This window comes from Cyprinus carpio, chromosome A1 (genome assembly GCF_018340385.1).
Source record: "Cyprinus carpio isolate SPL01 chromosome A1, ASM1834038v1, whole genome shotgun sequence".
In the NCBI taxonomy this organism is placed as follows: domain Eukaryota; kingdom Metazoa; phylum Chordata; class Actinopteri; order Cypriniformes; family Cyprinidae; genus Cyprinus; species Cyprinus carpio.
The window spans coordinates 30,631,460-30,649,011 of record NC_056572.1 but is presented as its reverse complement, the minus strand read 5'-3'; the positions used below and the strand labels follow the sequence as shown (position 1 = coordinate 30,649,011).

Here is a 17,552-nt window from a genome sequence, read left to right as displayed (position 1 = left end):
GAAAAGACTGTTTGATTCGGGACATTAAAGGTCTTTAAGGACAGAGATGAATATTTAATTATTTAATCGATGTGTTTGGTTGATGTTTTTGTTTATTAATTGTGTTTGTTTGTTGTGTTTGTATGTTTTATTAAAAGGTTTAAAAAAAATATTGTTTTATGTGTTGTCATTTCTGCAGTCAAAAACGTTAATTGGCATTGACAGGAAAAGAATGCATTTAAAAGACAAGCCTTTAGTGAATATAGTGAGTTTGATTGTCTCTGTCAATCATATGTACCACAGATCTTTATTTTGCCATAGAAAAATGGTTTCATGTTGCGAGGTAACCTTGTTTATATTTTAATATGACTTGTAGCCATAGATGTCGCTGTTTCATCATTTATTCAGGAAACTATCAAAATAGTTTTATTTGGCACAGAAATTTATTCTTCCATAAAAATATAGAAATTCACTTGAACACTTGTCACATTTAAACATTTATAAATGTTATTACGTAAGATAACAAAATATAACAGCAAGTGACACTTATTTTATAGGTCCCATACATTTGTGGCCACTGTATGCACACATGATATACATAAACAATCTAAAGTTGTATGAATCATGTTCATTTAAATGCTCTGCTTTTTATGAACTTTTGGCGCTTGGATATTTTCTGACTTCTGAAATGTGGTTTGCCGATGGCTTCTGAGTTTCTTATGTTACATAAGCGAAAATCACAAACTCTTGTGTCCTCGGATAACCTTGCAGTGGACTGTCTTCACATTGTATGTCAGAACGTTGCCTTCTGAAGAATTCATGAATATATTTCAGCTCTCCTCAATGTCCAATATAATTGCACGTTTATAATTTCAGTTGTTGCACATACAGTTTTTTCAAGTTTGCATGCAGGTTTTTAGGACAGTGTGAGCTTTGATCATTTATCAATGAAACTATGGAAATATTCAAAACCTTTATTATTTTTATTATATTAGATATTATATTTAACTAATTTTACAGCCCAGAATTGGTATTTATATGAACTCTTAATCGTTAAAACGTCTGAATTCATTTTAGAATGTATTGTCTAATTGCATCAAACAAGATATTAAACCAAGTGAAGGATGCAAAAAAATTATTTCCGAGCATTTCTCAGAATAACTTAACTTTTTTTAAATTACTCTTTCCGGGCGTCGAGGCCTTCCTGTGAATTCTGTCCGTGTGAACACTTCATAGGAACAGTGGAGAGTTTCCTACTTAAGAAGTTTTCCGAATCAAAAAGCTATTTTTCTGATTTCTCCTCATATTGTTGTTTGTGCTGTGGCCGCCGGTCACTCAGACTGACAGACATTACACTGACTGATGTCCAGGGAAGAGAGAGCAGACCGCAGGAAATGACACGAAGTCTGAGCATCTTGAGTGAGTAAATGACATCACGGGTGAGGAAATTAGCTCTTATGAAGCGCACAGCTGTCTGTTGTGTGCGGAGCAGGACACGGCGTTGTTGTTTCGAAGTCAAAACACTTCAAACTTCCTTATTACTCTATTTACATACTGTTATGATTACATACTTTGTAAAGATGTTAAAGTAATCATTATTAATATTCCGATTCATATCCACTTCCTCAATATGTGAGGGACAATTCTGAACTTTTTACACTTGGGTGAAAGTTAATGTTGTTTTATATTAAATTTACCTATTTAATATTCTTATTTTCACAAAATGTGTTTGAGATCAAACCTTGAGATGACTACACAATATCGCTATAGTAGCCATATAAATACAAATAGGCCTATATAGCCTAGATGTATTTAAAATGCATGAATCGTTGTAATATTTAAATTAATATTTAATTTAAAAACACGGTTTAGTGCTTACATTGCTTTAATTTTCGTTTTATCCCTTAAGGAAAATTAACCATTTTACTATACTTAAAACCATTTGGTAACCACAAATTAATGGTTTTGATACACTAACAATAGTTTAATCAAGGTATTTGTAGTAAAACTGGTTATACAAATGGTAATCAATATGCCAAAAAAAAAAAAAAACATAAAACCATGGTTTATCTTCGTAAGGGACTGTTGCTATTGAGCAATATTCTGTAACATTAAATGCTCATCTAGTGGGCAAATTAGTTATTTATAATAACACTTAGCCTATATTTTAATGCTTATTTAAGAGGAAATCCAATAACTTATTTACTGCAGCATCCAGCATTTAGTCCATGTGAAATGCTCTTGAATAAAAGTGTACTGTTAATGAAAACATCTATATGACGAGATCATGTGACAGATTCAATATTTTCTGCTAATTTCCATTCAGATAGTTTAGTATGCGGATACTGTCGGTGTTAATGCATCAGATTAATCTATTAACCAGCGATAGCTGCATGAGATATTTTTTTTTTGTTTTCATTTTGTTAGTTTAGATGGCGCCCTATTATAAATCACCATAGCATCTTTAGTCCAGTTGTTTTATTTTTGTTGTGTATTATTGTTTAATTATCTTTTGTAAAAGATTGTGAACATTAAGCAGAAAAAGGAAAGGATAGGGGTAGGAAAAGGACTATGGCTGATTATAAAGTCGGTATTGTTGTGAATCATATAGGAAATGACAAGCATTTTATTAAGAACTACATTTAAGTATTATTAAACTGTTCATAAACTGGTTTCAGTATCAGACCGTGGGTTAGGAACTTATTACAAACACCAAATGTCAATAACTCTCCAGAAAACACATGATGGCTGTGTTTGATGCGTAAGGTGGCACTGTCGTACCATAAACATAGACAGCAACTCGGTGAGCTTTACTGATCCTGAAAACATCCTACATACAGCAGCTGTGTGTACTGTCAGACTGCACTCAGCGCGCACACTGAACGACTCGGCGATCAGAGAATGCTTTTTGTTTTTTTTTACTGATAATTTGATCAGCCTAAAAACAAAAATGAATGGCCATTTAATTTTTTTTTTTATATTGCAAATCATTTCCCTTATAATCATGCACTTAAGGCCGCATGAATATTCAAATGCATATTAAAATGAACACAGAGGTACAGTAACTAGCTGCATTTTATTTCTCGTTTATTTTAATAAGCCTTTTGAAGTTTCCCCAGAGATCCACAAGATATATTCTGTCATTTCTAATGCTTCTTGTAGGATGTAGAATTGCACTCTCTACTTACACTGATGAAACATTTCAAGTGTATATAATAAAATGTAAAAAATTCAGTCAAAGATGCCTATTTATTTTCATTAAAAAAAGACATGAAACAGTTTGAATGTGACCACTTGGAAGCAAAATGCTACACCAAGTTAATGCTTCAAAATATGACAATGAATCTAAAAAAAAAAAAAAAAAAAAAAAAAAAAAAAAATCTGAAATTTGAAAATGCTGAAAGAGAACAATAAAAAAAAGAATAAAATGTGGAAATGTTTGCATGGAATAAAAATGGTAAAAGACCATTCTATTACCTACCAGAGAGACAGAGGACAGAGGTACATTGCAATTAAAGAAAGACTGCCAAGTGCTGGGGTAAATATATATAGATATATATCTGCTTCATTTGTCAATTTAGATCAATAAAATATAGGCCTCTGGGTACCTACTCTTTCACCTTTGTCCTAATGTTGCCTGCAAAAATACCAAGAAAAGTGACATCCAGACATCTCTTTTTAAAAAGTACACATTGAGCATTGTTTTACATCTGCGCAAGACTGAGAAGTCAATATCCATTACAAATAGTTATCAAAAAGAAGACTTTCAAATGTTATTTCTGCAAGATGCTTCAACAAGAAAAATGGCTTTCCTGTCTCCAAGCTTATTTTCATATACCATTATATATATACAGTATATATAAAATAATGAGTAAAAAAATCACTTAAAATATACACCAAGAAATTAAAATAAAGAATAATAAAAAAGCATTCAAAATAAACTTGAACCCAAGATGTTTGAGGAGAAATCAAAACATTGATCCTTTTTGCAACCCAACCTACGGAGATTGTTTCCAGGGCAATGTGTGATCCTTAAAATGTTACGATAGAACGCCATGAGGTGTGTCGGGCCCCTGTGTTGCTACATTTTTGGGAACACAAAAGGAAGTGAGGGAGTGATGTAGTGAACACACAGAAGACAGAGGTGCCAAATAACTTAAAATAACTTAGGAACAAGTGTAGGAACGTGTGAGTGTGTTTGTTTACATGTGGCCATATGTGCGCTTTACAATCGGTCGAGGAACATAATCAGTGCAACGCCTTCGGCTTCGGGAGTGAATTAAGGACAGAAAACAAAAAGGAACGTTCAAACGAGTATTCACAGGTCTGTGTGAGGGCCTGTGTTGGTGATTGTCTCTTCTCAGTTCAACGTCTCTACAACAGCGCCTGCAGCCGAGGAGCAGATTCAAGGGACCGGGACCCTCTGGAGATTCCGCAGGGGTCAAGAAGTGACGGAGGGGTGAAAGGTTGAGGAATCTAGCAGGCTTCCATCTCTAAAAGGGGGCCTGTAGCTGCTGTCTTTGCTTTGCAAGAGGAAAAAGAAGTCCGTTTTCCTCCTGTGGAACACAAACGGAGAACAAAAACATGGTACGTTTTTATATTAAATATGCATTACATTATATATAATAAGGAATAATTAACATTTTTAAAATTGAATTTTATATTATTATTACACAGTTTTTCAAGGGATATTCACAAAAATAAAAAATACTGTGAAGTTAACAGTGACTAAACGTTTTAGTGTTTTTTTTTTTTTTTTTTTGCTTTTTTGTCTATACACTGAAAAGTCAGTGTGGCCCAGTGCTTTTTTGGATCCCTCTGACTTTAATTGCATGGGCAAAAACAGCTGAAATATTTTGTTTTGAAATGATTGAGGGTGAGTAAATGACAATTTTTATTAAAAAAAATTTAAGAACTACCGTTTAAGAATTCTAGATTTACCATTAATATAAATTAGGCATATTTTTTATATTTTATTTTTAAAACAATATGAAAATGTCAATTCATAGTAGCTGTACAGTCTCGAAGAACATTGTGCAAAAATAAAATGTCAATTCGTTGTGGTTTTTAAGTTTCGTTGTAATTTGTGTATTGAATATTAGGGCATTTAGATCAGAAACAGATTTGAATTGTTATTTGTGTTTGTACACTCAAAAAGTCCCAAGCATAGCAGTTTCAAAAAAAAAAAAAAAAGAGAAATCCCACCAAGAACCAAGAATCGTATTCTCAGAAACCCAAAGTTTTCCATCTCAATCTGTTTGTCCAATCTGAATCCCTTTTGAGATGTGAAATATTAAATGTAACAGACTCTATTTTGGTCGACAAGCTGTATGGGGCTATTTCAGAAGTGAATCAAATGGAATTCCTGATCAAAGTGAGAAGCAGGAATACAGGAACAAACCTCTGATGGATAGAGTTTTCTTAGACAAGTTTTGTGGGGGAGTGTTGGTGGTTAAAGTGCAATAATATTAAAGACTAGTAGTGGGCTCCTCCCTGGAGCGGAGGTCGAATGCAACCTTTTTCTGCGACATGTCAGTTTTGCTCCATAATTCCACCCTGGACCACTTTCACACATAAATACATTCGTACACCCGTATGGAAGGCTTTACCACATGTGGATGAAAGGCAACTCCTTTTCCAGGGAGCGCTGACCCTGGTGCCGAACCAACAGAGAGAAAGAGAGTCACTGAATAAAGTGAGCGGGGGTGCTTTTATTTACTTCCCCTGTCCAGCCTTTTCATCCTATGAACTCAAAGCTTCCCTGTGCCCTGCGCCCCCTTCCTGGAGAGCGTTTTCCTTCCCGGCCGCAGATGAAAAATGGCCTGGCATGCTTTCCTGCCTTTTCCCGCCAGCCTCCTGTTGGAAGGGGAGGGGGTGCGTCGGGGTGTTTGGAGAGGTTAGGACGGTGCCGTCGGGCCACGCTTTATAACTCCACTCCCATACAAATGGAAGGATTCAAGAGCTACTTCCCATTTGCGCTGTGGAATGCCGAGGCCCGGCTCGCAGGAAATGAAACGCTCCTCTGTATTCCAGGGCCAGCCGCTCTTCAGTGCTTCTCTTCGGCTCGGTGGTAGCTCGGCTGTTCTTTGAAGTGTGGGAGGTTAAGATAACAGGCAAGGCCCTGTGTCACTCAATTGGCCTGTTCACCTCCTGAGGCAAATCAAAAAGCCTGCAGCTGGGACCAACACACCTCCTTCCTTCAGTCTAACCCTTCTCTTTCCCCAAAAACTAGAGAAGGTGGCTTGAAGTGCTCAGAGAGGAAGAAAAAATACTGTTCTGAAAAGAACTGGAGAAAGTGTGCTTCGGTTTTATCTATGCCGCTAAATTTTGTTACCAGCAGGATCTGAACAGCCTGTTTGCAGCTCAGATTTTTAAAACCACATGTTAATGTGGTAATTGGTGGGTTCACTAGGTGGCAACACTCACAGTTGCGAAGTTGCTTTCAAAAATGTCAAAGATGGAAAATGCAAAGGAAAAAAAAAATACTCAAGAAGAAACACTGCATAAGTTCTTAAATATTTCACTTTCTTTCTGTATTTTTTTCTCTTTCTGCACAAACAAGTACAACATATGGGGGGGCTGAGAAAAGAGTGTTGAATTTGTTGTTTTTTAAATATAAACAAGTTTAAAAAAAAAAACAAAAAAAAAAAAAAAACATGCCAGCACAAAGACATTTACCATAATAATTTACTTTTAAGATAAAAAATATAAGCAAAACTGTATTTCTATGTAAAATACATTCTCTAAAAAGGCTTCATATCTTATACAGTTTTATGTTTTGGCAGTGCACCTATAAAATCAAAAGAAGTGGAGGGTTGAATGGCAACAATAGATGTGCGAAAGATTCCTGCGTTTGAACAACTTGAGTTGTGTGTTTGAGTTTAATAATTTGTTTGTGTATTTTTTGTGCGTTTGAATCAGATTTAAAAAAAATAGGTCAGGTGAAGAAAAAGCAAGAAATGGCTTCTTGCAAAAGCAGCTGTTTCTACATACACTTATCTGTACGTGAGGAACCGGAGAAGATTCAAAGCTTTACGACTAAAACATTGGCCGGGAATGAGAGTACAGACTAAGAGCACGATTCTGGGTTGTGTTAAGCCTAGTCAGCTGAAAAGGTCCACTTTCACACCAAACTGACTTTGGACCAGTGACCTTGTGTTGTAGCACTTGGCTTCACGTCGGGTTTGGCAGCGTCCTTCAAGAAGTCCATAAAAATTCAACAGGCATTATAACCAATGATCTGCTAGGAGGAGGATGGGTTCAAAAAAACCCTGGCCTGAGTAATAAAAACAGCACCTGGATGAAAAATCTGATTTAAACAAACCACTTCGTTCAGTCAGCACTTCCTTTGGCCCTGAGACAGTAACATTAAAGAGGGGAAAATCTCCTACACAATGTGTCTGTAGAACTGCAAACCAAGCGTAGTTGGGTCTTCCTCCTGAAATCTCCCTTCTGCTTTTTAAAATAGCTGAGGAAACAATGTTCACCCTCGACACAACAAAAAACCTTCAGGTGAGGGCAGGGGACATGAGAAGGGCGAAGGTTGGTATTCCAGTGGAGGCCGTGAGTGGGGTCTACCCACATCTGAGGAGCGCTGGGATGAGAGCCCGGGAACGACGTGCTCCTGCAAAGCCTGAGCTGCAAGCCAGGGCGGCACAATCAAAGAGCAGCACAATGACTGCTTCAAAGGCCTCGCCACCGCTCACAGTCAGCAGCGGGAGGGAGGAGAGGGGGTTCCGCCTGCTCTCACAATGGGAGCCAGATTTACTCCCTAGGAGAGGAAATCCAGCATAGCACAGACAGACGACGGTTGGGGTGTGAAAGAGTTAGAAAGAGAGGAGAGGAAATGTAGTGGACGCCACATAGTTTACCGATTCATCAAACCAAAAGATCCAAATGAAAGATCTGATGTGACATGATTGTGATTCGCATATTAAATACAACCGTTTCTGCAAGTTTGTTCCTTGCACCTACATACCGGCAAAAACTCCCAGACTCTTTTTATAGCACTGTGGAGTCTCTTGGCAGCAGTACATGGAAGGAAACCTCTGGGTTTCCGCTGCCCTCAGTAAAATTAACCAGTTTATCATAAGCAATTCTCTTTTCCAGGGTTTAGAGTCATGCAGAATTTAATTGAGAATGCCTTTTAAATTCCAATTCAGTCCATGAAAATAGGTAGCAAATAAGATGCAAAAATTGCAATTCCAATTTGAATGTGGAAGAATAAACATTAACTGAAATCAAAAACAATTTGACAAATTTTTACACAAGAAAAGCTACATTTTGTGGATGGATGGATGGTTAAATTATTATTTTTTTATTTTTACTTATTACTTTTACTGTATTTTATAATATTTCTTACTAAACATATAATTGCCTTTTTTTTAAATGTTAAATGTTTTTCTTTAAATTACCATTGTGTATTAAATATGTTCTATAAATAAACTTGCCTTAAATTCTTAAAATTTATTTTACTGGAAAAGTAATAAACTTGCCTTAAATTCTTAAAATTTATTTTACTGGATTAAAAGACATAATAAAAAACAACAGACAACAGACAGACAAACAGCAGAGACAGAAAACAACAGAAAGAAACAAACAACAACAAGTTTGAAAGATTATTGACCTTACAGACAGACATGACTTGGAAATGCCACCTATAAAATATGTATTATATAGCAGATTTAATAAATTAAGTTTTACATTTACATTACATTTAGTCATTTAGCAGATGCTTTTATCCAAATTGACTTAAAAAAATGAGGAAAACAGAAGCAATCAAAACCAAGAAAAGAGCATTCATTTGACAAGTCCTGGTTAGTACATATAGCAAGGTAATAATAAATAAAAAGAAAACAAGTAGATAGAATAGATAAAGAATTGAGAACGCTAGTGTAAGAGGGTCATTTTCTATAATAAATAAAAAGAAAACAAGTAGATATAAAAGAAAATTATAGGGAATGTGTAGTGTTAGAGGGTCACTTTTTAATTTGATTTTTTTTTTAATAAAAAAGAAAACAAGTAGAATAGAAAGTTTTAAGGAGCAGGGTTGAAGAACACTTTCCCAATTTCTTAGTGTAAATTCTCTGTACTCTTTTCATTTGAATTCAAATTTCATTTCAACTTCCTGTGGGGTGTGGCCAATTCAATTCCAGTTAAGTTAATTTTTATTATTATAATTATTATTTTTTTTTTTTTTTTTATAATAAGAAATTGATTTGCTATATTTCTATATCAATTTCTATAACTAACCCTGACCCTTTCTAGGTACAGAAAGGTGAAAATTCTTTGTTTTGTTCCAAATCTTTTCTATTTATATGTGTTAATTTAACCCAAGGCACACAGTTCCAACCCGTTCCAGCTTTTCCGGGTTTTTATACACAAAGGGCATCAGTTATTCTGCCATTCATGGGGTTGAGGCAGAGTGGACATTAAGAAGAGACAAGGCGCTCTCATCGGCACACAAGGGACTTTTAGTTTCTCTCTCTCATGTTTTTTCATCAAAGGCTGACATCTGACTTCTGGCCTCAATCATCAGAGACACAGAGCTGGGTAAAGAAGACCCGATTCTGGCACAGCTGTCCAACAGCACTTTCTTCACAGAGCAGGCCATGAACTCCGAAGCAGCCCACACCTCCAATGGTTTCCCTGAAACACTGAAAGCTTTCAAACCTTTGGTCGACCACTCCCAATAGTACGGTAAACCTCGTATAGGGCCAGCCAACAACATCAGAAGATGTATGTCGACAAGAATGAATGCAGTCGCTATAAAAATCAAAAGTCAAACGCCGCAGAACAGTCAGCGTAGCACAGAGTCAATGTCCAGGTGGCAACAAAGCAGCAAGTTGAAATGTGCCAGACTTTGGTGACTCACAACCTTGGCTTCTTTGAATGACTGACTACATCTTCAGAGCCAGCTTTCTTTAAAAGACCACCATTGTTACATGGCTTTCCCCGTTTCCAATGAAAAAAATTGCACAGTGGCCAAAGAGTTACAGCCCGGAGGGCATGTATGTCTCAGCTCAGATTACAATCTCAAAGTCTGAAAATCACAAGGGTTAGTCAGACAACAGCTCTCACAGCTAAATCTGACAGACAGACACAGTTGAGAACAAGAAGAGGATGTGGAAATGTTGTACGAGCAGGAAAAGTGGGATGTGTGAGGAAGAAGATTCTATAACCTGAAATTAATCCAACGCACATTTTCATTTAATGGATTATGTGTCATAAGGCATGTAAAAATAAGACGTAACCTGTCCCTCATACTTTATATAAAATGGTGAAAACACCCATTGACTTACCTCAAATGTTCCATGAGAAATCCTCCATTTTATATTTCAAAACCAATAGGAGCAATCTTCAAATGCTTTACACATTACATAATAAATTCCTATCAAATATTTATCACGGTTTCCACTAAAATATAAAGTACGTAACTGTTTTTATCATTGATAATCATAAGAAATGTTACTTGAGCCCCAAATCGTATATTAGTATGATTTCTGAAGGATCATGTGACACTGAAGACTGGAGTAATGATGCTGAAAATTCAGCCTTGCATCACAGGAATAAATTACATTGTTCAATATATTCAAATAGAATATATACAAAACAGTTATTGTAAATTCCATTAATATTTTAAATATTAATGTTTTTACTTTTTTATCAAATAAATGCATTCTTGGTGAATATCAGATGTCTTTAAAAACATTTTTTTTTTTAAAAATCTTACTGATTTGTATATTTACTGCTTGTATATTTTTTCTTATATGCACCAAAAAAAAAAAAAAAAAAAAAAACTGTTGCTTCAAGTGAATATTAGGGTCTGTCAATTGGATATCTAAACTGGAAATTCTGGATTTAACTGGATATTATATTGCACTGTTGTATGCTGTCCTATCCTTTATCAAAAATATTATCACTCTTTTTTGTTTAAAAATATCTAAGTGCACAATATATAATTTGGAAGATGAATAAATATTAAATAAATTTGATGTTTCTCAGCCTGTCGGATCGGCATAAATTGACAAGTGGTGGCATATTATCATGCTCTGTTGCTTCAAGTAAATTTCATTTGGATATTTTAACTAGAAATGCTGGATTTAACTGGATTTTTTCCCTCTGCTGTATGTTATTATGATCCTATCCATGACCAAAAATATTATCAGTTTAGTTTTGTTTAAAACTATTAAATTGCGCACTATATAATTTGGAAGGCGAATAAATATAAAAGACAAAAGTGATGTTTATTAGTTTTTTGTATGTTGGTTTGATTTGCATGAATTGACGGAAGTTTTTTTTTTTTTATTTTTTTTATTTTTTAGTTTGCACGATGTATATTTGGGGAGTGTATTCGCAGTTCGCTTGGCACGCTAATTATTGGATCGAAGATAGAGTGCCTTGTAGCTGCGTTTTCAAAGCTATTGCAGCCCACAGAAAAAAAAAGGAAAGAGTGCGAAACAGTCCAATTTGTGTTCGGGAGCCACAGGGTAGAGAACTGATCAACCGTAAAACCTTTGTCTTGTAGGTTTTCGGGTAGGACCAGATTTGTGACATCTGCGCAGCTTTCATGGCAAAAAGAAGTAGAGTAAAAAGTTTGTGTTGTGGGTTTTTGAGACCAGGAGAAGATAGATATTTTCCCTTGCTTACTACTGTCCTTGATGCTGAAATTCCTCATAGACTTTCACCTGAGACGATTCTCTTCTTTGTTTAGAGAACTAACTTCTTTCAGGCCAGTTGCTAGCTTAATCGCTAGAAAATTAAAAAGCACAGCGCAAGCCAAATATGCTGGCAAGGGTTTCGTTCATTCACAGGGTTGGCTAGATAACACATGGGGGCCATATGGGTGAATGCTAAAAGAGTTAGCTTACATCTGGGTCGACTCTTTCAATACCATCCCAGTTTCCAAATGTTCTCGAAAAACCGAAAAAAGCCCCAGTCCAACATGGCCGTGAGCCACAGGATTGTATGTTGATGCTGCATGCCAAATATTAAAGATGGAAGAAATGAATGAGGAAAGAAACCTGATAGTGTGGACTTGATGTTCTGAGATGACTTTGTCGAGATTATTTTGTTCTGTGATCTTTCAGATAAATGGTATGCTTGCAAACTGTTCTTGATAAAAAGCACTGGTCTTCTGAAAATACTAATGCGCCACCCAGTGCCACAAGCCACACATCAGTCTACAGGAAAAGGGATGTAATGGAGTTCTTAAAAAGAGTTAGGAAAGAAAAATGACTTGTCACAACAATTAATCAGTGTGTTCGGAAGTGGAAGCCCTGTAACATTAGCACACAATCACACGATGCAAACAACAGTTTTCGCAATACAACAGTGAATGGTTGATTGGTGAACTCAAAGTGGGCCTTTAGGATTAGTCTCATGTTTTTCGGATTGCTAAGAACCACATTAGAAAATAGTTAGTTTACAACATCATGACTCAATCAGACCAGAGGTATGGAAGAGGCTCTTACCATTGTTCAGATGTACGCCGTTTTCATTCTCTGGCCTGTACCTGCAGGAAATTGTAGCTTTTAATTACCAGGATGTGCCTCCAAATAAAACCTAAGTCCATCTCTGGTCTTAGTTGTCAATGTAGGGCCAACAAACAGAGTTTGCTGGCCTATTTTACACATTAACATTGTTCATTAAAGGAACATTTTGTCCGGTAATGAACATTCTGTCATCATTTACTCGTTCTCATGTTGTTTCCAATGTTTAGGATTTTCTTTCTTTCACTGAACAGAAAGGGAGAAATTCTGAACAATGTGCTGAACGAATCATACAGGTTGATTCTTGGCAATTGGATTAAACGATTGAAAGATTTGCTCACAAATTAGTCACATGGATACTTTAAGGACAGCTTTGTCATTTAGTAGCTTGACAGTCCTAGTAGGCTACTCTTTCTTTAAAAATTCACCTTTCATGTTCCATAAAAGAAAAAAAAAAGTCATATCCATTTGGAAAAACATGAGTTAGTGTAAATGAAGCCAGAATTTTCATTTTATTTGTGTGATTTTGGTTTAACTTGTCCATATTAATTTGGTATAAATTGAGTGGCCTAGACTTAGTGCCAAATATACATTGAATTGTTAAATGTTAAAGCATACATCACTAATGCATTTCCAAAAGGGCAAATAGAAAAGTTAGCAGCACTGACGGAAGCATGTGGACTTTAAAACAGACTAATCCTAAAGACTTAATTGTGAGGAGAAGATGGAAAGATGTGGTGGGGGTGGGTGTACTGTTCATAATGTTGCAAGCTTTACAGATTAAAGAAACATACAAATCAGTAAAACCACATGACTTGTGGATTTCCAGGCAACCAACAAAGATTTCAATTCATAAATGTTCATGTTGGCTATAAAAACATCCTTTTACGATTGAAACTGACTGTGTGAAAGCACATTGAGAATGCGGTATCCCAACATTAACCACTTTACCACCATATTCACAAACTAAGTCATATAAAACTGAGTTAGTTCGCACATTAATGAAACAGGACAAATTACAGCAGGGATTGGAGGTTTAGGAGTCTTACCTGAAGCAGGTTCCTGGATCTTTTCCCTCTTCCGCTTCTTTTTTTTCCCCTATAAAAAAGCCAGAGGAATATGAAGCGGCATTACAAAAACATGACATTTCTCCTATTTATGAAGTGATATAAATAAAAAAAAAATAGGTCCAGTACTCCTTCCTTCTTCTGGATTGCATGAGCACAAAACAAAACAAAACCATACATACATACATAAAAATAAAATACAATAAAATTAAATAAAATACAACTCCTTCCCAATTCTTCTGGATTGCATGGCCTAATCACCAATCGGAAAGTTAAACAAGAATAAAAAAACTGCCCCTGCTCCAATTGACACGACAAACACTCCTCTAGAGTGAGAAGTCTGGACTGCTTTAGGATTGGTAGCTTACCGAAAATCCCCTGGCAGGATGACTATAGGTATAGATAGCGCCGCACTGTCATTTTGCAGTCCAATATGAACCACGCTTTGGTTGCCTGCTGTAAAGTCTGATAATCCACTTATTCAGTCACTAATCTGTGTATTCTAGCCCTGGCTGACAGAACCAAGAAGCCCAGAGCAGTAGAAATGTCTTAGCACTAATAAATACAAGTGTGCTCCCACCACTAATATATAAGTGGAGATGAAAGTTCAACTGTCTTTGAAGTGTTTCTTTTTAGCCCTGTTGCCTTTCCATTTGGTGATTAGTGTGAAAGCCAGGTTTTAGTTTTAGCATCACATCCTGGCACTTCATATTGAGTGAGATTTATGCCGGTAGAAACTTAGGCGTCCAAAGTTGTCATCACAACATATATTTTGGATGTGAATTCTTCAAGCTAACTGCCTTGATATCTGCCATATTTGTATAAACTAAAGGAATAATTGTATCAATTTAATAATATTGAGTAAATGGTTACCAATATGTCTCTTCTGGAAAACTTTTAGTATGTGACAGCTGTAAGCGCTTGGGAGCGACACTCTGAAGGCAATTACTCATAAAAAATAGAAGCTTTTAATGAGCATTCACATCATGACCATCACAAAATGCTTATAATAAAATGTAATTGGTATTCATGTACCATAAGCACAACAGAAATCAGTCATTTAAAAAAAAATTACTACATTTAACAATTTATGTAACAACATTTTTTACAATTTCTTATTATACAAAAAATTATGTTCATGTTTCTGAGCTTCATTTATGAAAGAAGCAGAACAAAGTGTGTAAGTCGTTCATAAAATCATTCTTATGAAACTATCACATTTGATGCAATTTACAAAGGAGCATTTGTACAAACAATTTGCACAAATTTGTTCCACTTTTGTTTCATGAATCAGTCATAAAACTATTCTTGCGTAAATTGGTACAATGCAGCAGTTTGTGCAAATGTTTTTATGAACAGTTTACACAAATTCAATCTGCTCTGGTTTCTTGCGCACATTTATGAAACTTGATCAGAACAAAATTATATAAATCAGTCATAAAACCTATCACTTTCAATGCAACAATTTACAAAAGAAGCCTTTTAGAAACGATTTACAAAAATTCACTCCGTTTGTATTTTGGAAACCCTTTTATGAAACCCAAGCAGAATAAATTCAGTAAATCAACAAATTGTATGCAATTAATTAAGTTTTTATGAGCTATTTACTCAAATCTGTGCTGCTTATGTTTCATGAATGAAGAATGTATTTTTAAATGAACAAATATTAATTGTTAATTAAAGGGATGTACTCACTCTCCATTTGTTCCAAACTTTTGGGAGTTTCTTTTCTCTGTTTTACACAAAAGATGATATTTTGAAGAATGGTAGTAACCAAAAAACTGACAGTGCCCACTGACTTCCATAGTAAGGAAAAAATACTACAGAGGTCAATGGCTACCATCAACTGTATGGTTACCAGCACTCTTCAAAATATCTTATTTTTGTGTTCAACAGAAAAAAAGAAACGCATACAGGTTTGGAACAAGTGGACAGTGAGTAAATTATGACAATTGTAATTTTTGGGTGAACTGTCCCTTTAATTCAAGTATCAGAGAAATGCTGGTATCTAACTTGTGAATATTTTGTTCTATAACATGTTGTCTTGTAGTATCATTCAGTCCCGTCAGACTTCAAGTGAACAGCCCTTTAGACTTTTCTGATATAACCTCAAGTTAAACAGTTAAACATTTGGACTACTAAGCAAACACTAGTAGTATGCATATATTTTCACTTTAAAAGACAAGCATTGTATTTACTTTCATGCAATCAACACATGATACAACTCTCACTCTCAGGCAGTGTGTGTTAGTGTGGACACTTACATAATTGTCTCTGGCAGACCATCCCGGGTAAAGCTGCATATGGAGCTGCCGTTCCTTGCGGGCTAATTCGTAATACTTAGCTTGCTCTTCTCGAGATAAAGCATGCCACTGTTTGGTGCAGAGGGAGATTAGAGAAAGGGGGTGGGGGGGGGGGGATGGGGGTATTAGAGAGATGGAGTGAGGTTTAAGTTTTCTTTTAATGAGACGCGTGCTGGCATTTGGCTAAAAATCCTTGTTAACTCTCAAATGTTGCATGTGTGTGTGTGTGCATGTAAATGTGTGTGAGTGCATGTGCACGCGTGCCTGTGGGTGGAATGGAACATGATGAAGAGATTAACATATGCAGCGATGAGAGAGGAAAAAAAAAACCCCACGAAACTTTGATTTCATATCAAAACACTGGTTCCAATTTAGCGGCGCTTTACTTCAAACCATGTCAGGGTGCAATTACCCCACACTGCCGCAAAATGGTCCTTTGCTGTGGCTAGCCGCCTCAAACCGCAGAGGCTTTGGTTAAAGCATTAAATATGTTTAACGGTTCCTCTTTTTCCAATTCCAAAATGGAGCGTTAAAGACGCTACCTGCCCAGATTTCTGAGCTGTCAGCTTGTGTGTTGGTGTACTTGTAAAATTGAGTTAGACAGAAGTGCTAATTCCTTTTGTGAAGGAGGTCTCATGGTGTGAGTGACCCGTGAATCAGATACGTACCCTCCGCCCGAGGATCTGATTGATCGCGGCGCTCTCCTTCAGCGTGCATTCGGCCACCACATTGGCGCGCATCTCTTTCATATACAGCATGAAAGCGTTTAGGGGTTTCTTGATGTGAGGTCTTTTGGGCTCCTGCTCCTTTCTCTGCTCGTGCTGAGGTTTCCTGGAGAAACAAGAGGAGGGAAGAGTTAAAAAAAAAAAAGAAGGGGAAGAATTATTAAGTGATACAGGGAAATACAAAGGGGAAAAACGCTCAGAGGGTGGTGCGAAAGTGGCTGCCACAACGACGCCATGGAGTGTGAGAGCGCCGAATGTCTGATTCCAGCATGAGAGAACAATCTGGGAGCCAGTGCCGAAAAGCAAGCAGCGACTTTTAATTATGTCCAGTTGGGTGCTTTCATGCAAAGAGATTACTTCACCAGTAATGGCAACCAAACCTTCATATTCCCTCCAACTCTATGACTCCCAAGCCCTACAGCTCCCAGTAATTCACTCCCATTGGTGGCCTGGACCTGATACCTCAAGCTAACTGCATGGCTCATAACGGTCAAAATTAGAAGAAATAATAAATATACAACAATAAAAACTGGAGCAGATACTTCATGTTATGCCTGATAATGAATAAATGGCTGATAATAAATTTCAAGACAATTTTGTCTGAATAAATTAAAAATGGAAATAATGGTGAAAGTTCTAAAGATTAAAAAAACTTGTAAAAAAAACAGGCGGAACTTGGATTTTGAGATGTGGGCATTATACTTGAAAGTGGAGGCAGATGTCTCCAAGTATATGTCACCAAAGAGAAGTGTCATGTTGACCATAAAGTCCGGTTTTGACATTTAATTAAACTTTGCAATGTATGGTATGAAAAAAATAGATTTTCATTTTGAGATTTACAAGATTGAATTTATTAATATTATTAAACTAATTAACAATTAGTTAATCATGTTAAATAATGGAAGTGAGCACAAATAAATATACAATATCAGCCTATATATCTCATATTAGCCATTACTAATAAATTGAAACAAAAAATCCCTAATA

The 17,552-nt window shown here is 36.1% G+C and overlaps 1 protein-coding gene across 2 annotated transcripts in view; it reads right to left on the bottom strand.

Moving 5' to 3' along the window:
• Window positions 1–3,975: 3,975 nt before the first annotated feature.
• The window catches only part of lef1 (lymphoid enhancer-binding factor 1), a 39,450-nt gene continuing 25,873 nt past the window's right edge, over window positions 3,976–17,552 (bottom strand). The window contains exons 7-11 of one of the 2 annotated variants that reach the window (XM_042761817.1): window positions 16,509–16,671; window positions 15,802–15,909; window positions 13,520–13,568; window positions 12,453–12,493; window positions 3,976–4,535 (exon numbers count right to left, since the gene is read on the bottom strand). In XM_042761817.1, coding sequence (XP_042617751.1) covers window positions 12,459–12,493; window positions 13,520–13,568; window positions 15,802–15,909; window positions 16,509–16,671 — 355 coding nt within the window. In that variant the 3' untranslated portion in view covers window positions 3,976–4,535; window positions 12,453–12,458. The remainder of the gene's footprint in view (window positions 4,536–12,452; window positions 12,494–13,519; window positions 13,569–15,801; window positions 15,910–16,508; window positions 16,672–17,552) is intronic. The other variant, XM_042761809.1, reaches the window with a different exon arrangement.